This window comes from Acanthamoeba castellanii (genome assembly GCF_000313135.1).
Source record: "Acanthamoeba castellanii str. Neff unplaced genomic scaffold scf7180000084639, whole genome shotgun sequence".
Taxonomy (NCBI): domain Eukaryota; phylum Discosea; order Longamoebia; family Acanthamoebidae; genus Acanthamoeba; species Acanthamoeba castellanii.
In genome coordinates, this window is record NW_004457431.1 from 1 (window position 1) to 25398 (window position 25398).

At 57.9% G+C, this 25398-nt stretch overlaps 13 protein-coding genes across 13 annotated transcripts in view; 10 read left to right on the forward strand and 3 right to left on the reverse strand.

Annotated features, from left to right (window-relative positions):
- Window positions 1-807: 807 nt before the first annotated feature.
- ACA1_087290 (uncharacterized protein) lies at window positions 808-1047 on the reverse strand (the record flags this gene model as incomplete). Its single annotated transcript, XM_004338512.1, has 1 exon — window positions 808-1047. One exon carries the CDS (start codon window positions 1045-1047, stop codon window positions 808-810), a length of 240 nt encoding a protein of 79 aa, XP_004338560.1.
- Window positions 1048-2051: 1004 nt separating this feature from the next.
- On the forward strand, window positions 2052-5076 carry ACA1_087300 (cellulase, putative; the record flags this gene model as incomplete). The annotated part of the gene is made up of 12 exons (XM_004338513.1): window positions 2052-2091; window positions 2186-2406; window positions 2515-2784; window positions 2866-2972; window positions 3040-3156; window positions 3187-3307; window positions 3377-3970; window positions 4091-4360; window positions 4425-4534; window positions 4601-4714; window positions 4780-4861; window positions 4939-5076. 12 exons carry the CDS (start codon window positions 2052-2054, stop codon window positions 5074-5076), a joined length of 2184 nt encoding a protein of 727 aa, XP_004338561.1.
- Window positions 5077-5827: 751 nt separating this feature from the next.
- ACA1_087310 (Ras subfamily protein) lies at window positions 5828-6429 on the reverse strand (the record flags this gene model as incomplete). Its single annotated transcript, XM_004338514.1, has 3 exons — window positions 5828-6071; window positions 6180-6269; window positions 6332-6429. The coding sequence occupies 3 exons, from the start codon at window positions 6427-6429 to the stop codon at window positions 5828-5830; spliced, it is 432 nt and encodes a 143-aa protein (XP_004338562.1).
- A 1345-nt stretch (window positions 6430-7774) lies between these two features.
- On the reverse strand, window positions 7775-9405 carry ACA1_087320 (uncharacterized protein; the record flags this gene model as incomplete). Its single annotated transcript, XM_004338515.1, has 3 exons — window positions 7775-8554; window positions 8633-8893; window positions 8974-9405. 3 exons carry the CDS (start codon window positions 9403-9405, stop codon window positions 7775-7777), a joined length of 1473 nt encoding a protein of 490 aa, XP_004338563.1.
- A 515-nt stretch (window positions 9406-9920) lies between these two features.
- On the forward strand, window positions 9921-10160 carry ACA1_087330 (uncharacterized protein; the record flags this gene model as incomplete). The annotated part of the gene is made up of 1 exon (XM_004338516.1): window positions 9921-10160. One exon carries the CDS (start codon window positions 9921-9923, stop codon window positions 10158-10160), a length of 240 nt encoding a protein of 79 aa, XP_004338564.1.
- A 563-nt stretch (window positions 10161-10723) lies between these two features.
- On the forward strand, window positions 10724-11350 carry ACA1_087340 (uncharacterized protein; the record flags this gene model as incomplete). The annotated part of the gene is made up of 1 exon (XM_004338517.1): window positions 10724-11350. One exon carries the CDS (start codon window positions 10724-10726, stop codon window positions 11348-11350), a length of 627 nt encoding a protein of 208 aa, XP_004338565.1.
- A 162-nt stretch (window positions 11351-11512) lies between these two features.
- ACA1_087350 (protein prenyltransferase, putative) lies at window positions 11513-13560 on the forward strand (the record flags this gene model as incomplete). Its single annotated transcript, XM_004338518.1, has 8 exons — window positions 11513-11655; window positions 11771-11987; window positions 12084-12211; window positions 12293-12401; window positions 12532-12629; window positions 12708-12801; window positions 12895-13007; window positions 13092-13560. The coding sequence occupies 8 exons, from the start codon at window positions 11513-11515 to the stop codon at window positions 13558-13560; spliced, it is 1371 nt and encodes a 456-aa protein (XP_004338566.1).
- Window positions 13561-14438: 878 nt separating this feature from the next.
- On the forward strand, window positions 14439-18226 carry ACA1_087360 (MIF4G domain containing protein; the record flags this gene model as incomplete). Its single annotated transcript, XM_004338519.1, has 12 exons — window positions 14439-14538; window positions 14697-14812; window positions 14902-15298; window positions 15413-15862; window positions 15980-16135; window positions 16214-16342; window positions 16416-16495; window positions 16572-16698; window positions 16773-17022; window positions 17123-17504; window positions 17610-17810; window positions 17924-18226. 12 exons carry the CDS (start codon window positions 14439-14441, stop codon window positions 18224-18226), a joined length of 2691 nt encoding a protein of 896 aa, XP_004338567.1.
- Window positions 18227-18417: 191 nt separating this feature from the next.
- ACA1_087370 (uncharacterized protein) lies at window positions 18418-19102 on the forward strand (the record flags this gene model as incomplete). The annotated part of the gene is made up of 3 exons (XM_004338520.1): window positions 18418-18503; window positions 18600-18738; window positions 18806-19102. 3 exons carry the CDS (start codon window positions 18418-18420, stop codon window positions 19100-19102), a joined length of 522 nt encoding a protein of 173 aa, XP_004338568.1.
- A 234-nt stretch (window positions 19103-19336) lies between these two features.
- Window positions 19337-21598, forward strand: ACA1_087380 (Ras subfamily protein; the record flags this gene model as incomplete). The annotated part of the gene is made up of 11 exons (XM_004338521.1): window positions 19337-19491; window positions 19569-19719; window positions 19770-19880; window positions 19950-20070; window positions 20114-20343; window positions 20456-20518; window positions 20617-20705; window positions 20763-20819; window positions 21057-21177; window positions 21297-21445; window positions 21505-21598. 11 exons carry the CDS (start codon window positions 19337-19339, stop codon window positions 21596-21598), a joined length of 1341 nt encoding a protein of 446 aa, XP_004338569.1.
- Window positions 21599-22064: 466 nt separating this feature from the next.
- Window positions 22065-23389, forward strand: ACA1_087390 (ankyrin repeat-containing protein; the record flags this gene model as incomplete). Its single annotated transcript, XM_004338522.1, has 6 exons — window positions 22065-22234; window positions 22346-22496; window positions 22611-22700; window positions 22781-22901; window positions 22968-23164; window positions 23252-23389. The coding sequence occupies 6 exons, from the start codon at window positions 22065-22067 to the stop codon at window positions 23387-23389; spliced, it is 867 nt and encodes a 288-aa protein (XP_004338570.1).
- A 190-nt stretch (window positions 23390-23579) lies between these two features.
- ACA1_087400 (Ras subfamily protein) lies at window positions 23580-24736 on the forward strand (the record flags this gene model as incomplete). The annotated part of the gene is made up of 6 exons (XM_004338523.1): window positions 23580-23608; window positions 23694-23774; window positions 23903-24026; window positions 24115-24257; window positions 24322-24414; window positions 24481-24736. 6 exons carry the CDS (start codon window positions 23580-23582, stop codon window positions 24734-24736), a joined length of 726 nt encoding a protein of 241 aa, XP_004338571.1.
- A 412-nt stretch (window positions 24737-25148) lies between these two features.
- Window positions 25149-25398, forward strand: part of ACA1_087410 (ankyrin repeat-containing protein) — a gene marked incomplete at both ends in the record, with an annotated part of 642 nt that continues 392 nt past the window's right edge. The window contains one exon of the mRNA XM_004338524.1: window positions 25149-25232. Within this exon, the coding sequence (XP_004338572.1) occupies window positions 25149-25232 (84 nt within the window). The remainder of the gene's footprint in view (window positions 25233-25398) is intronic.

Below are 25398 nucleotides of genomic sequence, written 5' to 3' on the forward strand. Positions count from 1 at the left end.
GAGGCGGCCGAAGAAGCCCTGCCTCTTGACGGGCGTTGACACGGTCGTGTTGTCGCTACGCCGAGCGGGACTGCGGGGGTGGTGGCTGCAACTGGTGTCGACATTTTGTGGAGTGTTGGTAGTGGGTGGCGGATAGGGTGGAGTGGGGCTGGGTTTGGGTGTGTTGGGCTGAGATGAACTGGTGTAAGTGAGTGAGGCCTCTTTTTAAGGGGAATGGGATCAATCTGGAATTGGGTGGGTTATCAAGAACAGAGAAATTCAGCAGGAATTTGTGTTCACACTGTCCTCGTGGTCACATGAGTTCCTGTCAGAATTCCTGCCATTGATCCCCTGGCACAGCGCTGCACTCCAGGAGCCGGCAGGGCGCCGTGAAATTGTCGCCTTCCTTGCTGTTTGCTTCCCTCAATTACAGAGGGGTTGTACAAGTCCGCAAGGTTGGCTGCTGTTGCCTAGGTGGTTAGAGGAGACCAGCCGGGCACCTGCACCATCATGTTGTAGTGGTTATCATGCAGGAGCTCTGTAAGCCAGCATTCACCCTTCGGCAAGACGCATTGCCATCCCTTTTCTGCACAACTCTACAACTTCGTCATCTTCCACGGACGCCAACTGGCGCCTGTTTTAGTGGGCTGGCATGCGTGGCCGCGGTGAGTTCACGCAGCTCCTCTTCGAGGAGGTACCAAGAGCGTGTGTGGTCGCTTGTAAGCCCCAAAGACTTATGAAGCAAAATAAATCGCTGCTATCAAACATGTGAATAATAAACGACAGCTATCTATCGTGGATCTTTATGTTGGACGACAGACAGGATACTTAGAAGAGGGCGGAGAAGAGGAAGAGGGGAGCGAGGCTCGAGGCGGCGGAGGTGTCGAGGTAGAACTCGTCCACGATGGCGCCGTTGGTGTTGCCCACGAGGATGGGCGTCGGCGAGGGCACGCTCACGCTCTCGTCTCCGGCCAGCGCATTGGCGTTGTTGGCCGTGGTGACGGTCTGGGCGAAGGCGAGCGAGAGGCCGAGGAGGAAGAAGGCGATGGCGACGATCTGCTTGTTCATCTTGTTAAAGTTGGTGTTGGAGTAGGTTGTTGGTGGGAGTATGCTAGATGAGAAGCAAACTCAACTTGTTTCCGCTTTTGTAGTGACCGCAAGCAACTGGGATGCGGGCTGATTCCTGGCGGAGCGCCGGAAATCCTGGCGAGATATCACACCCAACACTCTTGATATTCTCCGTGGCAAGCGCTGGTCAACAAGCGCAAGCGTTGGCCATCGACGAAGTTGCGCCAAGTCAGATCACCACCACTCCAAATTTGACAGCCAACAGACGGAAAAAAAGTCTAAGGTCGGGATGGCCGCGGGAAGCGTGTGTCGGGCATCGCACCCTCCTCGCCCAGCTCTTCCCACACCCCTGTCCCACCGGTCATCCACGAGCGCCGGCGGAAGTGTGCCCCCCAGTCTCCACGAGGAGGTCGAACACATCGGCCTCACCAGTCTTGGCCGAGCACTCACTGAACAAAGCTCCCCATTCCTCCGCCAGTCACTGCGTGGGCAGCCACGCTCGCGCTCACCACCGGCAAGTTTATGGCCGCGGCGTATCTGTGCCTCCAGTGCGGCGAAGCTCGCTCTGTTGCCGACGCTGTAGACCACCACAATGCCGCGGGCATCGCCGCACCAAAACGTGATCACTTTCTGTGCCGCACAACACAACGCACAGGCGGCTCACGCTCAACTTGAGCGCTCTCTCTTCCGGTGGCAAGGGCACCAGTCTGGCCATAGACGCTGGTGTATTATCACAACACGCTTGATTTTATTTTTCACTTCATGCTGGTCAATTTTTTTCTGAGAGGCACACGGGGATTTTTGGAACGTGATTGACAGCTTATCCTCGAGGCTAATATCCGACATCATACCTGGTTGGTCGACCCTGAACGAATGGGCAGCCTGCGATCCGTTGCGCAAGTGCGGCTATTGGTCAGCCAACGGTAGCGGCAATATCGGCAACACAACAAAACCAACTTCACTCCGCTCCGGAGACCTTTGCTCCTCTTCACCAGCTCCAGAAGATGAAGCTAATCCTCTGCCTGCTGACACTGTCCCTCATCGGTACCTCACTTTTTCCTAAGAAAGCCTGCTTTCAACATATATAGACGACTCCCAACTCATGTATGTACATATATATATTACCCGTTGATCGCAGGCGTGATGGGCCAGCAGTACTTTGGTGTGAACGAGCCGGCCCTTGGCTTTTCGGCCGACAAGATTCCCGGCCAGCTGTGGTTCGACTTCCCGCTCATTCCGAACGAGTCCATCGACTACTTCGCCGCCAAGGGCATGAACACCATCCGCGTGGGCCTCATCTGGGAGCGAGCCCAGCCCACCCTCTTCGGCGCCCTTGACTCCACCTACATCCAATACCTGGTACTCCTCCACCGTTTTATTTGATGTATCTGATTGTATCTTAATTTCGGCTATTGCATGTTCATTGTTTCCGCAACATACTAAAAAAATGCAAACAAAAACAAACAGACGGACAGTGTAAACTACGTGACCAACACGAAGGGCATGTACTGTCTGCTGGACCTGCACAACTACCACCGCTATCGCGACCAGGTGATCGGCTCGACCGCCGTGCCCTACACGGCGCTCACCGACGTGTGGCAGCGCCTGGCCACGCTCTACAAGGACAACCCGCGCATGATATGGGGCACCATGAACGAGCCCTACGGTATCACCTACCTCGCCGCCAAGCTCGGCGCCAACGCCGCCATCAAGGGCATCCGTGACGCCGGCGCCACTGTACGTCCCAACTATCCCTGTGCGGTGGTGAGTGTGCGTGTGGTCGCACACCATCAGGCTGACCACACAACATCAAAACAGCAACTGATCACGATCAGCGGCAATGACTACTCGAGCGTGTCCGGGTGGGTGGGCACCAACAGCGTGTGGATGGGTCCCTCCAACATCACCGATCCGCTCAACAACTGGTATGGATAGAGTGAAGATGAGATATAGAAGTTCTCATATCATTTTACTGATCAAGATGCCAATCAGGATGTACGAGATGCATCAGTACTTTGACAACCAGGGCGGCAGCACCGTCTGCGTGCCCACCTGGGACGTCGAGGGCAACTTTGCCGCTACCACCACCTGGGCTCGTAATAATGGAGTGTACGTTCTCCTCGTTCTGCTCTGAATCAGACTTCTGTTCCTCACCCATGTGTGCTTCTCATCACGCAGTAAGATCTTCCTGGGCGAGTTCGGCCTCAACGACTCAGACCAGTGCATCGCCCTTCTCAACCGCATCATGACATTCCTTAAGGTGCCTCTTGAAATATTGTATTCACATTCTTGGAATTCCTGCTGATATACAGCAAACACTTGCGACCAGGCCAACAAAGATGTGTGGAACGGGTGGACCTGGTGGTCGGCCGGCCCGTGGTGGCCCGAGGACTACGTGAACCTCATCGAACCCATGACCGACGGCACTGACCGCAACCGCATCATGGGCATCCTCCAGGGCTACTTCCCCGCGGCGACCACGCCGAGCCCGACCAGCACCCGCACGCCGACGCCGTCGACCAGCCGCAGCCCGAGCCGCACGCCGACGCCGTCGACCACCCGCAGCCCGAGCCGTACGCCGACGCCGTCGACCACCCGCAGCCCGAGCCGTACGCCGACTCCCTCGACCAGCCGCGTGCCGAGCAGCGCCACGCCGTCAGTCAGCCGTGCTGCGAGCCCGTCGGCCTCCCGCGCTCCCGTCGTGACGGGCCGTCCGCAGTACTTTGGAGTGAACGAGGCCGCTTTGGGCCTCACGCCCGACGTCCTGCCCGGCCAAGCGTGGGTCAACTACCCGCTCATCAGCGAGGCCTCGCTGGACTACTTCGCGTCCAAGCGCATGAACACCATCCGCGTGCCCATCACCTGGGAACGCCTTCAGCCCACCCTCAACGGCGCCCTCGACACCACCTACCTCGGCTACCTCGTACGTGTCATCGTTGTGCGTGTGCGTGTGCGGTGGTGCATGTGCGTGTGCGGTGGTGCATGTGCGTTTGCTTGTGCGGTGGTTGTGCGGTAGCCTGATGATGTGCTATATTTGTTGCAGACGTCGAGTGTGAACTACATCACGAACACGAAGGGCATGTACTGCGTGATCGACATCCACAACTACCACCGCTATCGGGGCCAGCTGCTCGGCTCGGCGGCCGTGCCGTACAACACCATCACCAACCTGTGGTACCGCCTGGCCGGCCTCTTCAAGACCAACCCTCGCGTAATCTTCGGCACCATGAACCAGCCCTACGGCGTGTCCTACCTGGACGCCCTGCTGGGCGCCAACGCCGCCATCGCCGGCGTCCGCGGTGCCGGCGCCACTGTACACCTCCCCTCTCTTTACTCAGCACATCAGAACACTTGCTAACCGCACTCGCACATGACAGCAACCCGTCACGATCAGTGGCAGCGACTACTCGGCGGTGAGCTCGTGGGTGGGCACCAACAGTCTGTGGCTGGGTCCGGGCAACATCACCGACCCGCTCAACAACTTCATGTACGCCAAGCCGCATCATTACCAACTCGCCGCCTACATGAAGTTTAACCTTTCACCTACATCCAGGTACGAGATGCACCAGTTCTTCGACGGCCAGGGCGGCACCACCGTGTGCCAGCCGGACATCAACGTCGACGCCCTGTTCGGCGGCGTGACCCAATGGGCGCGCTCGCTCGGCGTGTACGCCCCCTCACACCACCACATCATTGTACATAGTGTTAGTTGTCTCATGCAACTGTGTGCAGTAAGGTGTTCTTGGGTTCGTTCGGCATCAACGACTCGGATCAATGCCTGCCGCTGCTCAACCGGCTCATGACTTACATCAATGTACGTGGACGACGATAGTCGCCTTGTGCGTGTAGCCCAGATCTTGATACTCACTCCTTTACCTTCATGTGCGACAGGCCAACAAGGACGTGTGGAACGGCTGGACCTGGTGGGCGGCTGGTCCCTGGTGGGGCAACTACATCTACCTCCTCGAACCCAACTCCGATGGGACCGACCCCAACCGCCTCATGGCCAACCTCCAGAACTACTTCTGATGACCTTCTTTCGGCATGAACAACATTGAATAACAATTTTGAATATGTTGAGTATCCAGGTTGGCATTCCTCCGTTGTGTTTTTTTCGTGGTGGTGCTGGTGTGTGGGAAGAGCTGGGCGAGGAGGACCTCGCTGAGCACGTGTGCCAGCGTTGCCATGTGCGCCATCTAGTTGTACCTGAGGCCTTGAGCTCAGTCACAGCACATCTGGCCAAGGCCAAGTCAATCTTGTTGCCCACCAGCACCACATACCTTCCTGAGCGGGTGGCATTATACCTTTTAATTGAGACACATGGCCCAAGGTGTGCATGCTATCAATCAGCACCATGTATCCGTCAGACTCACCAACATCCTCTACATTCCAGTTGCATAAGAACCTCGTCTCACCCAACTGCACTTTGCTGGGTTAAGGCTCTCTTGGTCTCCTGCACCAAGACTCTATAGTGACAATCAGTGTGCAATAACCCTGGCCTGCATTCCATCCACACACCAAGCATTTCAAAGTTAAGGCCACTTGTGCAAGACCACCCCCAGCAGCATAGCCAATGGCATCTACTGCCCAACCCAGCAGATGATCACCAACCTGCTGACAAAGGCACAGTGATCATCAACTGACCAACTCCCAGCAACCAAAAACAGACAGAAACACACAAACACACAAACACATCTTCTGTCACAAATACATCTCTCTTCACACAGCCACCACCGCCTGCAACAGTTTGACGTCTCTGTTGAGCTGGAGAGTAAAATCACTACTGGAGGGCACATCTTTGTGTCTGCTGGGCGCTGGCTCCTGCGGTGGTGCTGGTGGCTGGGTCTGGAAAGAGCTGGGCGAGGAGGGCCTCGCTGGGCACGTGTGCCGGAGTGGCCATGTGCGCCACGCGCTGCCAGCCGCGCATGAGGCAATCCACAAGGAGGTCGAACGCCTCGGCCACGCCCTCGCCCGTCTTGGCCGAGCACTCGCAGAACAACACACCCAACTCCTCCGCCTTCTGCCTGCCATTGCGCATACCATGTGCCCAAACCACAAGCAAGTTCACTTCTTAGTGAAGGAAATCAGAACAAACAAGCAAATAAATGACAAGAGAACTTTCAGGACTTTACCTGGCCTCGAGCTCGGTCACGGCGCGCTTCGTCGAGGCCAGGTCGGTCTTGTTGCCCACCAGTATCGCATGTGTATCATCCGGCGCGTACCTGCGGCGGTGGCCATGCATGGCGATATGAGCCTGAGGATATGGATCAAGGTGTCATTGTACCTGGCTAGTTCTGCCATCCACATCGTGACATTGTCGAAGCTCGGCCTGTCGGCGATGTCGTAGACCACCACTGCACCGTGCGCCTGGCGGAAGTACATCGGCGGCGTCGCTCTGAATCGATCGGATCCGCCTGTGTCCCACAATTGCACCTGGACATTCCAACGTGTAAGACAACATGCCATCAACTCGCGCCATTCCACGTCCATTTAAATGGAGCATCGCTACCCACCTGGATATGAAGGTCATGCCACTTCACACAGCGGCACTCTAATGTCGCGCCGATGGTGGGGGTATGATCAGTATAACGGTCACCAACATAACGGCGCAGGAATGCCGTTTTTCCTACCCCGCTGTTGTGTGGCGTGTGGCGTGCGACGTGCGTCAGAGATGTTGTCCAGGAGGAGGTGGAAAAGCAACGTAGGCCGTACCACTCGCCCAGCATGATCACTCTAGCCGAGTAGTCGTACTGGCTATCCGCTCCCATGGCGGGTGGGAGAGAAGGCGCTCTGTCGCGTCTCCCCTGTCTGTGAACACCAACAGACATGGGTGTGAGGTAAGCGCGTGAGTGTCGGTTGGTTGATTGGCGTACTACTTTCTGCAACATGTTAGAACGTGCCTGAACTGTGAGACGGCGGCGCGCAGCCACCGCATGTAGGCGCCCTTCCATCCGCCCCTGATTCGTGTTGTGTTTCGACATGTCAACGGTCATGTCGTGTGGTGTGCGAAAAAGAAAGAGCCAACCAACCTGATGGCGGGGTGGTCGGCCCACGATGGGTGGCCAAGCGGCCTCCACAGGACGTCGTCCCGGCTCACCGCCGCCAACGCTCGGCTTGCCTGTTTTCTTTAGTTTGGCCATACGTTTGGTATCACCTCCCGTTGTCAATGGTGCGTCGAGTACCAAGGAGATGGAGCAGAGGTCGCGCGCGTTGGCCACGAACGACAGCATGTGCACCACCACTTCCTGTCAAGCAGCAGCCAGTGTTGTCAATATTTGCACTTTTTGGCTCTTCGACATGGCAATCAAGGAGTGGGGCACGCACCGGAGGCAGACTCCAGAGACCCGCCTGTTGTTCGTCCCCCGTCCTGGCCATCAAACATTAACACCCACTTCATAGTGGAATTCAAAAAAATGGGGGGGTGCACCAGCCAAGGTGTAAGTGGGGTGGGCTATTGCCCCAAAGCTGCCTTACACGCTGCACCCCAGCAGCCACCGCCCTCAGCAAAGTCGAAGGGGGCCTTCTTCCTCCTGCTCCATGCAGCCCTTCGCTTTCTTTTTTGGCTCTCTTTTTTAATTTACTATTTTGATAATTAAACTGCGCATTTTCATTGGCCGGGTGAAATGGGTTGGGGTGGGGTCCTGCGCCGCAACAGACTCTCCGAACAAGAGTCTTAACTACGATTGTCGCTCTCACTACTGTATTACAAGATCTTTGTTGTTAGTTACTACAAAGACATGTGCCACCATGCGCTTGACACGAGGCTCGCTCCGCCGGACGTGTCTGTCTCTTCCACCTCGAGCACCAACACGTGGTCAGGCACCATGAGCGAGATGCGGCTCTCGTGGGTGAAGGTCGACCGGCCGTCGACCGAGTAGGCGCCGCTCAGGCCCGGTCCGTCGTGGGGCGCATACACGCGCACGGTGTAGCGGTCCGGCGGCAGGCTCAGCACGGTGGGCATGCGCGGGGGGTAGATCTGTCGGTGCGGCTGAGTCTTGGTGTCTTCATCAGAGATCTCGTGCCACAGAAGAAGAAGGAGCAGGCCATCGGGCTTCTGGAGCAGGAGGTGGTGCACGTAGTCGGTCCGGTCCCAGCTGCCGACGGCGCTGACGTTGAGGCTGAAGTCGAGCGAGCCCAGCTCGTAGGTAGGGGGCCGCAGCTGACCGGCAGAGGGCGCCCACGCGCTGCGGAGGAGGGTCATCATGTTCTTCAGGGCCGTGTAGCTGGGCTTGGCCGAGTAGTTGGAGTAGAGGAGGCCGAAGTTGGACTCGTGGGCGGTCGGTTGGTCGTGCTGGTCCACCAGCTCGTAGACGCAGGTGCGTCGGATGCCCAGGCGGAAGTACTCGGTGAAGATGCGGTTGGTGTAGAGGCCTTGGGCGCGGATCGAGGTGCCCATGCCGCCCTGCTCGGTCGAGTAGCCGGTCTCCGTGGCGAACCAGGGCCGATTGGGGTAGTAGGCCTTGGCCTGATTCCAGTTGGTGGGGAACTGGTCCAAGTTGGTCGATGGCTGATCGATGGAGGGGGATAAGAAGGGTAATCGACTGACATTCTGTACATAAATGCAGAAGTATGTGGAATATGGTACCTGGTTGCTGTTGTAGAAGTAGCGGGTGATGTTGCCATAGGACTGGAAGGTATCTGTGAGCCAGTTGCCGTTGAAGGGGTAGGGGTGCATGTCACCAAAGTCGACCCACTGGCTGCAGCAGTTGGCCGGCAGGACGGCCCAGATCGCCAGCGGCGCGCCGATGATCCACCTGTCCTTGAAGAAGGAGTCCTGGCGCAGGAGCGTGTACATGTCCCTCATGTACTCCATCGTCCCGTTAGGGAAGCCCTTGCCATTGTAGGTCTGGCGTTGATGTCAGGTTAGCCAATGCCTGACAATGCAACCCCAAGAATGTGTGGAATGTCATCATTTGGACAACGTACGATGTTCTTCTGAGGCCACGTGCCATCGGGCTCGTTAATGCCCATGATGGCGTCGACCAGCAGTCCGTCGTTGATGGCCGTTTTGATCTTTTGGACCACCTGGCGGGTGCTGTTGATGTTGCTGTCCGTGTTCCACGCCAGTTCGAAGACGCCGTAGTTCATCTTGATGCCCTTGGCCGCGAGCTGGAGCGCCACGCCGGGCGAGTCGTCGCGCACGTTGTGGATGCCGGCGTCGGCCAGCAGCTGGATCAGTTGGGTCTGGTTCGTCGTGTAGGCGGTGCCAGCAAAGCGGAAGTGGGTGTTGACGCAGACGCTGTCGACAAACAGGTCGGCGGACTGCGCCTTCTGTACGAGCGCCCCGCAGCGTGGGGAGATGAAGAAGACGAAGCACAACGCAGCGACAAGGCAGCCCCTCTTCGAGAGCTGCGGCATGTTGTGATGGTGCGGCTAGCAACTAAATCAATTTCTTTCCCGATCATTTATTGGCCCCCGTAGCTCCAGTGAGAAGATCGGAATGTGTGTTATTCGCCACATGGCGCTGATTGGGCAATTGGGGCACCAACCTCGGGGGAGGGGTTGAGCGCAAAAAACAGTACGTAGTTGTTCACCTCTTCGAAGGTCGGCGATGTAGTCGACCAGCGCTGCAAGTCAGCAGCCACAGCCCCAGGACCCCCACTCCGCCACGGTGTCTCCTTTGCTCTTTGTGAATTTTCAAGCTTCAGGCCCGGTACCGCAGACCCCTGCGTTTTGCGTTTCGGCATGGTAGGCATGAAGGCAACATGGAAATTTAGGTGTGAGGTTTCACCAGTATATCCAGATCTTGTACCAGGTTTGGCTCGCTTTCACGTTCCTGGCCCTGCAATAAAAGCCTCAGCGTGGCTTCACTTTGAGTTCACACTACAATCGCATTATTCAACAAACTTCACACCAACACCAACTTTAACAAGATGAACAAGCAGATCGTCGCCATCGCCTTCTTCCTCCTCGGCCTCTGGCTCGCCTTCGCCCAGACCGTCACCACGGCCAACAACGTCAATGCGCTGGCCGGAGACGAGAGCGTGAGCGTGCCCTCGCCGACGCCCATCCTCGTGGGCAACACCAACGGCGCCAACGTGGACGAGTTCTACCTCGACACCTCCGCCGCCTCGAGCCTCGCTCCCCTCTTCCTCTTCTCCGCCCTCTTCTAAACATGAAGGCAAACCTTGTGTCCTCCGCTCTTTGAAACAAATGAACAGCGCCTAATTAAATTCCTTCTTTGGTGGTACCCAACTTTGTTCGCCAGCGATCAAGAGTGAAGAAGGGGAATGGCATCGCCTGGTCATTTTAACTAAGAGTCCTTCTCATGTAAATGAAAAGCATCACACAGTCCTTGTTCGCGCCCCGGTTTCCGTCGATCCACCGTTGATGGTTTCCGCGTACTTCACCTCTCCAGAACCAGTTCTTCGCCGCACCCTAAACTACGGCAAGTGCGGGACCACACCACTACACGAGGAGTTCTGGGGTACTGTTTGGGGTAGGTTCTTTCGCGAGCGACCTCAGAGGCTGGATGTCAGTTTTAGCCTGAAATTTCGCTAGCATTTCTCCCATTCAGTGGTCCACCTGGTCAAGCTCACACCTCGGACCTCAGATTGATCCTCTTTATAAAGTCCCACTACCAACGCCAATAATCATTATACCTTTACAATCCACTACCAACAACCAGCCCTCTGCTCCTTCCTCTTCCCACTTCGCTGACTCCTTCCCACACAAAATGTCGACTCCGATTGCTACCACTGCCGTCCCACCCGTGGCGACCAACACGACCGTGTCGACACCCGTCAAGAGGCAGGGCTTCTTCGGCCGCCTCAAGGCCCGCATGAACCACGGACCGATCCTCGCCATCCGCCGCGTGGTGTGGATCCTGCTCTCGGGCATCCCGCTCGCCCTGCTCTTCGTCATGTCGGCCATCGCCTTCGCCGTGACCATCATCGGCCTCCCGGTGGCGTGGGAGCTGCTCAAGGTGGCGCGCTACGCCTTCTGCCCGATCGGATACAAGGCCGTGCCGGCGTCGGGCCGCGGCAAGAACCCGCTGCGCAACCCCAAGTCGCCGCTCACCGTGGCGGCCAACGTGATCTGGGCGCTCTTCTTCGGCATCCCGATCTCGGTCATGCTGCTGGGCATGTGCATCGTGCAGGCCCTCACCATCATCGGCATCCCGTCGGCGCTCAACTTCCCCAAGATGGCCATCTTCGCCCTGTGGCCCATCGGCAAGAAGATCGTGAGCGCCGAGAAGTACAAGGCCGCCAAGACCGCCCGCCGCGACCTCGCCACCGCCGAGGCCGTGAGGAGGAACGAGGCAGCCGCCGTCGCCGCCACCACTCCCGTCGAGATGGTGTAAAGTCACAGACCTCAGTACCATTTTTAGAACATATGTTCTCTTTTCAATATAGATATTCTGTCCTTCACACCACAACACAAGTTTCGAATGTTGGCTTCTCTTCCCTTTGAAAAGTGAATCACTAATACAAAAATAATTTGTATTTCCTCACCGCGTGGGAAGATGTTGGAGGCAGCATTTCGCACAAAGAACTTGAACAAGACTCCTCCATCCAACTTGGAGGGGCAGCACGGTGAAGAGCAGGAACCGGACGGAGCTGTCCTCTACCAGCGCCTCTGCCGCCTCCTCCAACGACACCAAAATCTGTAACCGCCCCCCCCCCCGCTTTACACTTTATCTTTTATTTTACGTATTTTCTGGAGTGGCACTCACGTTTCAATTTTTAAATAATAACCAATAATTTGATATTAATAATTGCAGTAAAGAGCTCGGGTTCGTGCCGTATGCCGACGCCGGAGCCTACGGTGGCAGTACGGACAATGGCGACGATGAGCCATCCGACGGCGAGCTGGGCCGTCCGTTCTTCGCGTGGGAGGGAAGCCTGGGCATGGCCTTCTGGGCTCTTCCCCCGCTCTACCAATACGCATGGACCACCCTCATTCCTCTCCTCCGCATTCCTCAGCCACAGCAACAGCTGGTGCGTGGCTGTTGTTTTGCGTGTGCCGTGCGTGCGTGTGTGTATGTCGTGCGTGTGTCGTGCGTGAAGGCTGACCTATTGGAACCATCCACCTAGGATTGGGGCCAGCAAGTGAACGACCTTTCAAGGGTGGTGCTGCTCATCAACGCCGACAACTACACGGCGTGGAATGTGCGCAAGCGGCTCATCACAGAGACACACTCGTCCATTGAGCAGGAATTTAAGTGCGTTTGACCAGACCACGCCACCGACACGTTGTAATCACACGCTTACTTATGGTGTGGCGTCGCCATGTTGATTACCAGGTTGGTGAACCTCGTTATGTCTAAACATCCTAAGAGCGGAGAGACCTGGGCGCACCGTCGGTGGCTTCTGCATAATCTCGCCAGCCACACCGACGGGCCTATGTCGCAGGTTCGGCGGTCTGTTCTTTACGCACATGCACACCGCACACGATACACGCACGACACACCACACACACACCGCTAACCACCACACGCACACACGCTTCCGCGTCTGATGTCTGCTTTTTGCCATTTGCCAGGAGGTGATTCAGGGCGACCTGGATGCTTGTCTTTCCGTGGCGCAACAATACCCCAAGAACTACCACGCGTGGACGCACCGCCTGTTGCTCACCCACACGTGCGCACCTCCTATCTTGCCCTAATCCTATCGCCCGCATCCAACTGACGGCTCTGTCTGGTGCTCCGGTACCGCCAGCATGGGCCTGGAGCAGGTGACCAAGGAGCTGCGACACCTGGAGACCTGGGGGAGGCGCTATGTGGGCGACCACTCCGGGTGGCACCACCGACAGGTACTCTACACTACTACTACGGGCGTTCACTCTTCTCGGTAGTTGCCCTGACTGGTCGCCGCATTGCGACACACATCGCGTCGCGTGGCACAGGCGCTTCTTCTGCGAGCTCTGCATGTGAGCGGATTTGTGGATGCGACTTCATCGGTCTATCGACCCGACCCGCAGCTCTACGCCAAACCCGACACACCCGCTCCACATTCATCGTACACTCCTCCTTCCCGCTGCTGTGTGCGGTCGTTGGTACTTTGATCAAGAATGAGCTCACCCTGCAAGTGACTACTGCGCAGGAGGGAGGAGGTGATCGGCCTGTGGCGCCGAGAGTTCTGGCTGTGCCGAAAGCTGATCGTGGTCTACCCGGGCCATGAGGCCCTTTGGTTCCACCGCCGCTTCGTCATGGACCACTGGATCAAGTACCTCCTGCCCCACTCGTCGGCCCTGACCGCCACCTTCTACGATCATCATCAACATCAAGAAGATGGTGACGGAGACGAAGAGGATGAGATCGGGTTCAGACCCGACGAGCGGGGCGAAGACGAGGAGGTGGTGTTGAGCCGCGAGGCGCGGTTCATCGAGCGGTGCTGCACAGACGACACACAGGAGCGATTCGAGGCACAGCGCGAGGCCGGCCGGGCCTATCTCGCCTGGCTGCTACACTTTGTGCTGCCCCACGATCGCCGCCTGGTGGTGGCGGGGCACGAAGAAGAAGCCCTGGACCCCACGCTCGGCCCGCGTCGTCGACATGCCTCGAATTCCTAGGAATAGGCCAAGTTTTCAGCATTCCTTGCTTTCCTTGCTGTCCCTTGCAGTGCCGCTTGGCCTTCCACAAGAGAACAAAAGGAGGGGTCAGGGTGAGAGTAGTCTGAATTGAGTTGCCTGTCGATGACGGCTTTGTGTATTGAACTGATAGTTGCTAGCCACCCGGGTCGTTTCACCAGGCGCGGGGCGGAGTGTGTGGTGTGGGCATCGCGCAGGTCGCCCTGCGGTCGTGTGCCAGCTCTCCGGTCCCTAAAGCGCGCGAGTGTCGTTTCTGGTCCCCGAGCTCCCTCTTGAGAGGGACTCCCGCTTAGAGATTGTCGGCTTCCTCAGACCTTCCCAAGTGCACTGATTGAGGTACCACCGCCGCTCTTGAAGAGGACGGTGGGCGTATGTTTGCACCTAACACAAGCTTCACCCTGACCCCGAACCACAACCCTGTCGTTGGCGCCTTTTTCTTCACCTCGCGCAGCCCGCACATACTATTGTGGGACACAGTCTGGATATCAATATAATATTATATTGTTGTGGTGAATAAGTTTCATCAACTTCACATTGGCATGTAGTGTGCCGTGAGGAACAGGTTGGAGCGACCACCAGCACCTCGTGGTGGCCATAGTAGAAAGAATTTCTTCATGATTTCTTGTGCCGCTGGAAAAAGAAATGAACGGAGAAAATGAACAATAAACGGCGCAGCTCCGCGTGAGTTCTTGTCTGCACGCACGACTGAAGAGATGGAGAGACGAGGCGGCCGTGGTGGCAGTCGAGGCGGTGGCAGAGGTGGGAGGGGCGGCGGTAGAGGTGGTCGAGGTGGGTTTGGTGGTCGAGGCGGAGGCAGAGGCGGCCGTGGCGGAGGCAGGGGAGGCGCGTACCGGCAGCGGATGGAGCGGCTGGAGAAGAACAAGGAGAGCCTGCAGCTGCCGGAGTCCCTTCAAAACGAGATCCAAAGAAAGGATGAAGATAAAGAAGGACAATTCAACGGTACGCAGATTTAATCTCATCTAATTCCGGAAATGTAAATTAAATATATAATATTATATTATATATGATGATTTAATGCAACATTATTTCTTCGTTCTCGTAATCTCTTCCTTTTCTAAATGTTATTTGTTTTGTTTTTATTTTTATGTGGCGTGCAGATGGCAAGCCCAAGATGGCCAGGCGGCGACCGGGGCTGCCGCGCAAAGAGCAGCGGAAGAAGGAAAGGGAGGCCCAGAAGCGCCAGCGCATCGAACTCCACGAGCGCAAGGTCACCGTACGGTGCTCCTCCTCCTCTTTCTTTTGTCCTCAACTCGTGGTGCGTGCTTCTCACCACACACACGCACACACACACACACAACGTAGATGAAGAAGGAGGCGCAGCTCAAGCGGGACGATACCAGCAATAGCAACGCCAACAAGAAGCGCAAGCGCGACGATTCGTCGGCGCGTGAAGCTCCTGCGGCGAACCGGCAGAGCCCGAGTGCCAAGAAGCAAAAGTCCAATGGCGGCGACAAGCAGGCCCAGCCGAGCAGCAAGAAGAAGACGCCGCAGAGGGAACCGAAGGCGAAGGTCAAGGAAGCGGCGACGCAGAAGAAGAAGGAGGTGACGAAGAAGAAGAAGGAGGCGGAGGTGTTGCCCTTCACGATGAAGCGTGACCAGGAGGATGAGGATCTGGCCTATCTCGAGGCCAAGCTGGGTCTCACCAAGAGCGGCGCCAAGAAGCGTCTCGTAAGCGAACTTGCCGACGATGGACTGGGCGGTACGCTTTTCGTGCTGCGTGTGCGGGCGTGCGTGTGCGATGACGTGTGTATGCGGTCGTGTGCGTGCGGTGGGCGGTGACTAACGTTCGTTCGATGGACGCCATTGCCTGCAGAGCTGCTGGAGGGCCTTTCCGATATGGACTCTGACGATTTCAGCGAGGACGACATGGCCATGTACAGGGACAAGGACATGGACGCCAGTGGCGACGACGACGATGTTGATGACGAGGACGAAGATGAAGAAGATGAAAACGAGGACGGCATTGAAGATGATGAGGATGATGATATTGAAGAGGACGGCGATGAGGGTGATGATAATGTTGATGAAGACGGCCAAGGTGAAGAGGAAGAGGAGGAGGCCGAGGAGCTTGATGAGGAGATCGACGAGCTGCAGGCCAAGCTCGAAGCGCTCAAGCAAAAGAAGGCCCAGCAGGCCGAGGAAAAAAAGAAGCTCGAGAAGCAGGTGGCCCAGCAGGACGGTAAGAAGCAGAAGGAAAAGGTCAAGGAAAATGGTCAGAATGCTGACATCACCACTGCCAAGACCGACGTCCAGCCCGCCACAGGTGCGCTGCCTCTCTCCATCACCGAGCTGTGTGCATCGGAGCTGACACGACACGACACCGTACACATGGACCGCACACATGGCACGCACCGCGCACACCGCACACGCACATGGACAGCTGCGGGCAAGTATGTGCCGCCGTCAATGCGCCAATCGAGCGAGGAGGAACGACTCAACCGGCAGGTGCGCGGTCTGCTCAACCGATTGACCCAGTCCAACCTCCACTCCGTCGGGACGCAGCTCCTCACCATCTACGACGACAACTCTGACATTCGTGCGCTCCTCCTTGTCTCGACGACACCGCACACACGACATGACGTCTCACTTTTCTCATCGTGAATGGTGTCGACAGTGGTGAACGAGGCGCTGTGTGCGACTCTGTTGAGCGACCTGGAGGGAATGCGGAAGGGCAGCTCGGCGTTTGTGCTCACCTACGCCGGCCTCGTGCTCTTCTTGCACGCCCAGCTCGGCACACAGATCGGTACGCGTCCCATTCTCAGCGCCCATGGGCACACACACACACACACACGACTCACTCCACATCGCACGTCAAGGTGGTTTCGTGGTGGAACGCGTTGCCAAGGCCTTCGAGGAGAGCCACGAGGACAGCAACTCCGAGGCTTGCTCCAACCACGTACGCTCTTCGATGCACAACAACGTTCATGTCGACATGCCGCCTATTCGCTGCGACTGAATCTTCTTCGTCCCAGGTGCTAATGCTGTGCCACCTGTGCGGCTTCGGCGTGGTGAGCGTGGGCCTCATTTTCGATTTAATGAAGCGCCTCCTCGACTCCTTCACTCCGCTCGACATCGAACTCCTCCTCGCCATTCTCACTCGTACGCTCTCACTCTTCTCTTGGCACACACCGCACACGCACTCATATGAATGAATGCTATGAATGTGGTGACAGACTGTGGGTCGCAGCTGCGACATGATGATCCGGCGGCGCTGAAGGAGGTGATCATGAAGGTGCAGACGAACGCTCTCCAGCTGAAGACCGCCGACGCCGGGGACGCCGACAAGGACGCGTCGAGCGGCTCGGCCAAGGCGGCCAAGACCACGACCGCAACGGCCGCCCAGAACAAGAGCCTCGAGGGCCTCCCGCCTCGCGTGCGCTTCATGCTCGAGACCATCTACGACCTCAAGAACAACAAAACCAAGTAATTAGTTCCTTCCTCATTTTTATATTTACATTTTACTACAAAAACTAACTAATTTCTTATCTAGGCAGGCGAGCGACGCCAACACGGCGCAGGTGAGCCAGATGAAGACGATGGTGAAGAAGCTTCTCAAGGGCAAGAACGAGGGCCAGGAGCTGCGTACGACGTGGAACGCGCTCCTCACTGGCAAGGGCCGCTGGTGGCTCGTCGGCTCGGCCTTTGCCGAGGTCCACTTTGACAAGCGGCCCATGAAGGGCGGCAGCAGCAGCGCCGGCGATGGCGACGGCGACGAGGTCGACGAGGCGCTCGAGGGCTACGACAGCGAGATCGTGAAGCTGGCGAGCCAGCAGCGCATGACGACGCCCGTCAAGAAGGCCGTCTTCTGCATCCTCATGTCGTCGGAGGACTACCTCGACGCCTTCGAGAAGCTTCTCCGCCTCAACCTCAAGAACAAGCAGGACCGCGAGATCATCCACGTTCTCGTACATCATTTCCTTCTTTTTCTTTCTTTCTTTCTCACACACACGCACACACCGCACACGCTAATCGCACACACCGCACACGTACAGATGCATTGCTGCGCGCAGGAGAGGGTGTTTAATCCGTTCTACGCGCATCTGGCGGCCAAGCTGTGCTCGTTCGACTACAACTACAAGTTCACCCTCCAGTACGCGTTCTGGGACAAGTTCAAGCAGCTGCCCAGCCTCCCCGTCCGCACCATCTCCAACCTCGGCATCCTCCTCGCCCACCTCATCGCCAACTTCTCCCTCTCCCTCTCCGTTCTCAAGGTACGCGACCGCACACGCACCACCGTACACGCACCACCGCACGCACCACCGCACACGCCTACACGCACACGTACGAACACGACCGCACACGCTAACGCACACGCGTGATGAAGGCGGTGGAGTTCTCGGAGCAGATGGAGGCGCATACGACGCTGTTCCTGACGTTGGTGGTGAAGACGCTGCTGACGCAGTTCGGGGAGGAGGTGACGACGAAGCTGTTCGAGCGCATCACCGGCACCAAGGAGCTGTTCACCTTCCGCGAGCAGCTGCTCCTCTTCCTCCAGACCCTCTACGCGCGCGAGAAGAAGAAGAAGGACGCCAGCCCCGAGAGCCGCCAGGAGTGGCCGCTGCTGGCCGAGCGGCTCAAGGCCGCCAAGCAGCTCTTGAAACGCAGCACTGACATTCTTTTCGAATAATGTTTTTTTCTTTTAAAAAATGAAGTTCAAAAAGGGGCAAGTGTGAGAAACCTGGGCCAGCGGCTGTTTGTTTTTCAGAGGCACACGTACAGGGCGATGGGCAAACTTCGCTGGGAGGCAAGCTGGAGAACATAAAAGCATAAAAAAGCGCAGTGGGAGGGCCAATCCTTCTTACCACACGCACCAGCGAAATGAAGTTTGCGGTTGGTGCCCTTCTTGTTTGCAGCCTTGTGGCGACCCTGGTCAACTCTCAGACGCCCACCTCGCCATCCACAAGGTTCCTCCAGCCATCCTTTAGTTTCCTTCAGTTGAGGAACTCACTACTCCCTGGGAGTAGTGCGGTGAACGCCACGCAGTTGTGTGCTTCGTTCAGCAATGTGAGCAACACCCTCGATTCTCTGCTCTATGAGTCGGGCGGTCTAGGGGCCGTGCTGGACGCGGAGACCAGGATTGATTGGGCCGAAGTGCAGACCTTCTTAGCCCCAAACTTCCACTGGGAGGACTACAGCACGGTAAGCTCTTCCAACAACAGAATGGTTCTTTCTAGTTGCGAACCTGACCACTTGTTCGGTGGAACAGTTCCCGTCATTTGGCAACTACACCAGTTACCAGGAGTACTGGCGAGCCCTCAACCGCAACAACCAGACCTTCCCTTTGATCGAAGCAGCCACGCTCCAATGGCGCTCCTGCGATCCGGTCAACAGGCGCCAGATCTCACAGTGGCAGGAGCCCTACGCTTTGGCGAACGACACCAGCGTGAGAGAGAACAGCACGTCCCTCTACATCGTTGAATTCGCCAACGACAGCCTGGCCATCACCCGGCAGGCCTACTGGACCTCTGGCAACCTCGTCAACCTCACCTTGAGGGCCGTGTAAAGAGGCACCTTTCAATGCACCACTCTCCCTGCGGCAAGAGGGTACAAGGTCGGGAAGGTGGTGCTCAAGTAGGAGGGGACAGTTGAAGGTCACCTTCGCCTCCAGTCAGTTCCGAGTAAGCTGAACAGCCCCCCCCCTTCGCACTTTTTCCCGTGTCTGTGGGCATCACGCCGGGTGTCCGCAGACCACTTGAGCCACTGTGTCCCGCTATGCAAACCTCAACTCGAGTGGATAATGCAGGAGCAGGCGGAGTGCACAACAACAGCAAAAGCGGCGGCTGGTGAGGCCTTCCTGGAGGCGGTGGCCGCTGGCGACGTGCTGCGCGTGCGGCAGCTCTTGCGCGAGCACCCGCCCAACCACGTGGTCGATGCTGTAGACCACCTTGGATGGTGCTCCCCCCCACTGCTCTATTCGAAACCACACCTCCCTTTTATTATAAAATAATTATTCTATATTGGGGGGGCAGGACGGGGCTGATGGTGGCGGTGGAGGCGCGCCACGTGGAGATGGTGGAGCTGCTGCTGGCCAGCGGAGCCGACCCGCACCACCGGTCGAGCGTCGACGGCATGCACGCCCTCCACGTCCTCGCCGAACAGAGCCAACGCCGCGTCTGCCGCGTACCTACCCCTAACCCCCCCCCGCTTGACCCTGTTCGACGTCGGTCTAGTTCATGTCCTCACACACGTGGCACTTGGCGAAGGCCGCAGAAAGAGTGCTGCTGCAGGCCTTGCTCGACGCCGGCGTCGATCCCAACGTGCCCACCACATCCAGCGGCGAGGTACACGCTGCGCTGCTGCTCGATTGTGTCAACTCACTGTTTGCAGTCGGCTAACATTGCCTCCGCCAGACGGTGGTGCACCTGATGTGCCTGCGAGGCAACATCGAGGGCGTGCGCGAGCTGCTCGCCCGGCGCCTGGTGGTCGACATCGACGCGCGCAACGCCCACGGCGACACCGCCCTCCACTACGGTACCCCCCCCCCGCATCACACTCGCGGTCTTCCTGGCCGCAGCCATTCTCATGTTCGCGGCCTCTGCATTCTCGGCAGCGGCGCGCAGAGGCCACGACGAGGTGGCGCGGCTGCTGGTGGCCCACGGCGCGTCGCGCGCGGTCGAAGGTCGCTTTGGCACGTCGGCCCAGGCGGCGATCGAGTTCGGACAGCACCACATCGTCCAACGGCTCCGCGCACTGGCGCTCCGCAACGAAGACGCTCAACAACTGGTCCTCAGTCGTCTGCCACCAGTACGCGTTGTTGTTATCGCCACCACACCATCGTCAACATGTGTTCGTTAGTCGATGCACCATAGCGATTCTTGCTGCTGCTGATGATGATGATGATGACGATTGAGAACAGGAGGTGGTGGTGCACGTGCTGTCGTTCGTGGCCAACGCGGACGATCTCTGTTCCCTTTCCATGGTGCCCGACGACATCCCATTACGCCCCTTAGCCAATGTTGGAAGTGTACACTTACTAACGGAAATGGTGCGGTGCTGTGGGGAACACTCGCGTCTCAGGCGAGCAGAGCGTTGGCTGCGGTGAGCCGGGACGACGCCCTGTGGAAGCCGCTCGGTCATCCATCGTGGGCCGACCACCACGCCCTCAGGTCGGTTGGCTCTTTTTACTCCCACGCATCGGTGGTGCTCACCGGTACCGGGTGCAGGGAGGGCAGCGCCTGGAAGGGTGCCTACATGCTGTGGCTACGCGCCGCCGTTTCGCAGTTCAGGCACGTGAATACACGCGACACGAGACACGCGACACGCGACACACACAGAGAGGCTTACCCACGCCCTTAGGAAACGCAACACCCACTCTCTCCCACGCAATCCAGCAACAACTGGCGTATACTCTGCCCAAGTGCTCATGCAAGGGGACTTGTACGTTTCCCCAACCATGTGGTGGTGAGTGGTTGGTGGTGTGTGTGTGTGTGTGTGCTAGATAATAACCCCCCCACAAGTGGAGTGGGCAAATCGGCAATCCTACGCCGCTACGTCCAAGGAGCATTCGAAGTGGCGCGTACGCCTTCTGTCACGCAATTCGAGCGCCGCCATGTGGAGTGGCACGACAATCGAATTGAGGTGCGTCTGCGCAAAATATCCGCATCGCATACGCTCACACCACACCACACTCACACCACACCACACTCACACCACATACTCACACTGGGCACTCACACCGCGTCCACGCGTATGATTAGTTGCACTTGTGGGACCCGAGCGGGCGCGAGCGGTTCAGATCGATCTCGCCGATCGTTTTCCACAACGCGCACGGCGCGGTGGTAGTCTACGACATCGCCGACAGGTCGACCTTCGACTGCGTCACACTTTGGATGGAGGAGATACGCAGGTACCCACAGACACACACACACACACACACACACTCTTTACAACTCAACGCAACACCAGGAAGGGCCCGGAAGGAATGGCCGTGGTGCTGGCGGGCAACAAGGCCGACCTGGCCTCCACAAAACGCGCCGTGACCGAACGCGAGGGCAGGTAGTGGCGCATAAGAACCATTTATTGATCTTTTTATACATTTATATATTATCTGTTGTTAATTAATTCTTGTTTCCTTTACTACGCAATGACATGACAGGCAGAAGGCGGAGGAGTTGAGCGTGGTTCTGCGAGTGCTCGGCCAAGACGGGCGAGGGCGTGGCCCACGTGTTCGACCTCCTCGCCGATCGCCTGCTGATGAGCGGCTGGCAGCGCGTGGCCCACATGGCCACACCGGCACACGTGCCCAGCGAATACATCCTCGCCCGGCTCTTCCCACACGTCGTCACGCCATCTGGTCCACCAGCACCACCCACCACCAGCAGCGATCCCAACCAAACACCAATAAAACAGTAAAGAACGAAGAGGCCTTCTGTTTGGCCCCAATCGCCATTCAAGGAATTATTTTAGCATGCTGACGGACCAAACAGAACTGGCCAAGACGAAGGACAGCAGAAGACGAAGGCAGTATGCAGGAGCAGGAGGAGTGCACAACAGCAGCAGAAGCGGCGGCGGCTGGTGAGGCCTTCGTGGAGGCGGTGGCCGCTGGCGACGTGCTACGCGTGCGGCAGCTCTTGCGCGAGCACCCGCCACACCACCACCACCACCACACGATCAACGCTGTCGACCACCTTGGCTGGTGCCCCCCCGCCCGCGTTCCTTTTATTCATTTACTTATTTTTCTTTTTACTGTATTTCGAACAAATATCCGAAATACATACGATTTTCTCAATTCATGGGGTGGGGGCAGGACGGGGCTGATGGTGGCGGTGGAGGCGCGTCACGTGGAGATGGTGGAGCTGCTGCTGGCCAGCGGAGCCGACCCGCACCACCGGTCGAGCGTCGATGGCATGCACGCCCTCCACGTGCTCGCCGAACAGGGCCAACGCGACTTCTGCCTGGTGCCAACCTACCCCTTTCACACCCCGCCCCGGCTCGTTCAGTTCGTGTCGTGTCGTGTCGTGTGTGGTGAACCTCGGCACACGCATTCATGAGTTACATTCCCCCCCCCCCAGGAGCAGAAGAAGCCGGCGGGCAGACTGCTGCTGCAAGTCCTGCTCGAGGCGGGCGTCGATCCCAACGTGCCCACCTCGTCCAGCGGCGAGGTGTGTGCTGCCACTCGCTTGTGTGGTGATCACTCACTCTGATTGCGCCCTGTTCAACTAATATTGTGGGGCATCACCAGACGGTGTTGCACCTGATGTGCCTGCGGGGCAACATCGAGGGCGTGCGCGAGCTCCTCGCCCGGCGCCTGGTGGTCGACATCGACGCGCGCAACGCCCACGGCGACACCGCCCTCCACTACGGTACCCATCCCCCCGCACGGCAGTCTGGCTGCAGCCGTGAGGGAAATGAGCTCACGTTCTCGGCAGCGGCGCGCAAGGGTCACGACGAGATGGTGCGGCTGCTGGTGGCCCACGGCGCGTCGCCCGCGATCGAGGGTCGCTTCGGCACTCCGGCCCAGGCGGCAATCGAGTTCGGTCAGCACCACATCGCTGAACTGCTCCGGAGCCTGGCGCGCCCCACCGAAGACGGCGCTCAACGACTGGGCCTGCACAGTCTGCCTCCGGTACGCGTCGTTGTTGTTGTCAACCCCACCACCCCCCACCACACCATCGCCCCCACCGCGATACATACATGCTTGTTACAACAACAGGAGGTGGTGGTGTACATGCTGTCGTTCGTGGCCAACGCGCACGATCTCTGTTCCCTTTCCATGGTGCCCGACGATATCCCATCGCACCCATTGAACAATCGGGAGAAGTGCACACGGCTAACATTCCCCGACAGGTGAGCCGAGCGTTGGCGGCGGTGAGCCGGGACGATGTCCTGTGGAAGCCACTCGGTCACCCATCGTGGGCCGATCACCACATTCTCAGGTTGGTTGGCCCAGGCAATACCAAACATGATGTCCCACACACACCCTCAGGAAAGGATACCAAACAACACCAAGCAGCGAAGGGGACGGATGGAAGGCGGCGTACATGACGTGGCTGCGCGCTGCCGTCTCGCAGTTCAGGCACGTTCTAGGACACACGACGACACGACATGACACAAACGCCACACGCGAGTGAGCGCAGGCTCACCCACGACTACAGGAAACGCGATACCCACACTCTCCCACCCAATCCATCAGCACCTGGCGAATACCAGGTCAAAGTGGTCATGCAAGGCGACTCGTACGGCATTTTCCTCACTTCTACCCCATCTCCCGGCTAGCCACGACACACACACGCATCACCGCGCACCCCACTATCGCACACGCACACTCACACTCACATGCAACACTCAAACCGCACACGCACAGTGGCACAGGAAAATCGGCAATCCTACGCCGCTACGCGCATGACCAGTTTGAAGTCTATCCTTCCCCAACCATCGGCGCGGAGTACGAGCGCCGCTGTGTGGAGTGGCAGGACAAGAGGATCCAGGTGTGCGTCTACGCACCACATTTGAATGACACGCGCTCACACACAACCGCTCACACCACCGCACACGCACGACCGATTGTGTGGTCAGTTGCAATTGTGGGACTCGAGCGGACCCGAGCGGTACAGGTCGCTGGCGTACCTCCGTGGCATGCATGGCGTGGTGGTGGTCTACGACATCGCCAACAGGGCGACCTTTGACAACGTCACGGCTTGGGTGGAGGAAATGCAAAAGTACGCTCTCATCGCCAATGAAAATAGCAGGCGGGATTGGTGCAACACAAACACGCAACACCAGGTACGGACAGGAAGGCTTGGTCGTGGTGGTGGCGGGCAACAAGACCGACCTGGCCTCCTCGACCAGACGCGCTGTGACCAAGCTCGAGGGCAGGTACTACTTGACATGTCACCAAAAGGTTCCTTTCGTTCACACACACAGCACACGACTATGACACAGGCGGAAGGCGGAGGAGCTGGGCGTGCTGTTCTGCGAGTGCTCGGCCAAGACGGGCAAGGGCGTGGCTGATGTGTTCGACCTCCTCGTGGATGGCCTGATGGGCGGCTGGCAGCGCGTGGCCCACATGGCCACTCCGGCGCACGTGCCCAGCGAAGCCCTCCTCGCCCAGCTCTTTCCACACGCCACCGCCACCGCCACCAATAGCAGCGCAGGCGCCAGCGAGCAGCAGCAGCAACCAAGGTGTGCCCTCCAGTGAGTGCTTGGCCTGGAGACATGGCGTTGCGGGAGGGAAGGAGCGAGAGAACAAGAACGAAATCGATCGGGAGATGTACAGCTTTCAGGTCGCCAGGTCTGGTGCTGATGTGTGGACCCGATCAGTTCAGATCGAGCAACGGCTACCGGTAGTCGCTCATGAGCGGCTGGCAGCGGGCCACACCGGAACACGTGCCCAGCGAATACCTCCTCGTCCGGCTCTTCCCACTCGTCCCCACGCCATCTGGTCCACCAGCACCACCCACCACCAGCAGGGACCCAAACACCGTTATAAAAAAGTTCCGGAGAAACTAAGGCGGGCTTCTGTTTGGCCCAATCGCCGTTCAAGGAATTAGTTTCTCTGCTCAGCCACACCAAGCAAAACCGGGCACGTCCGGCACAAGACGAAGGGCAATATGGAGGAGGAGCACTCAACAGCAGAAGCGGCGGCGGCTGGTGAGGCCTTCCTGGAGGCGGTGGCCGCTGGCGACGTGCCGCGTGTGCGGCAGCTCTTGCACGAGCACCCGCCACCCCACCACCACCACACGATCAACGCTGTCGACCACCTTGGCTGGTGCCCCCCGCGTTCATTTTATTCATTTATTTATTTTTCTTTTTACTGATTTCGAACAAATATCCGAAATAAATACGAATTATCTCAATTAT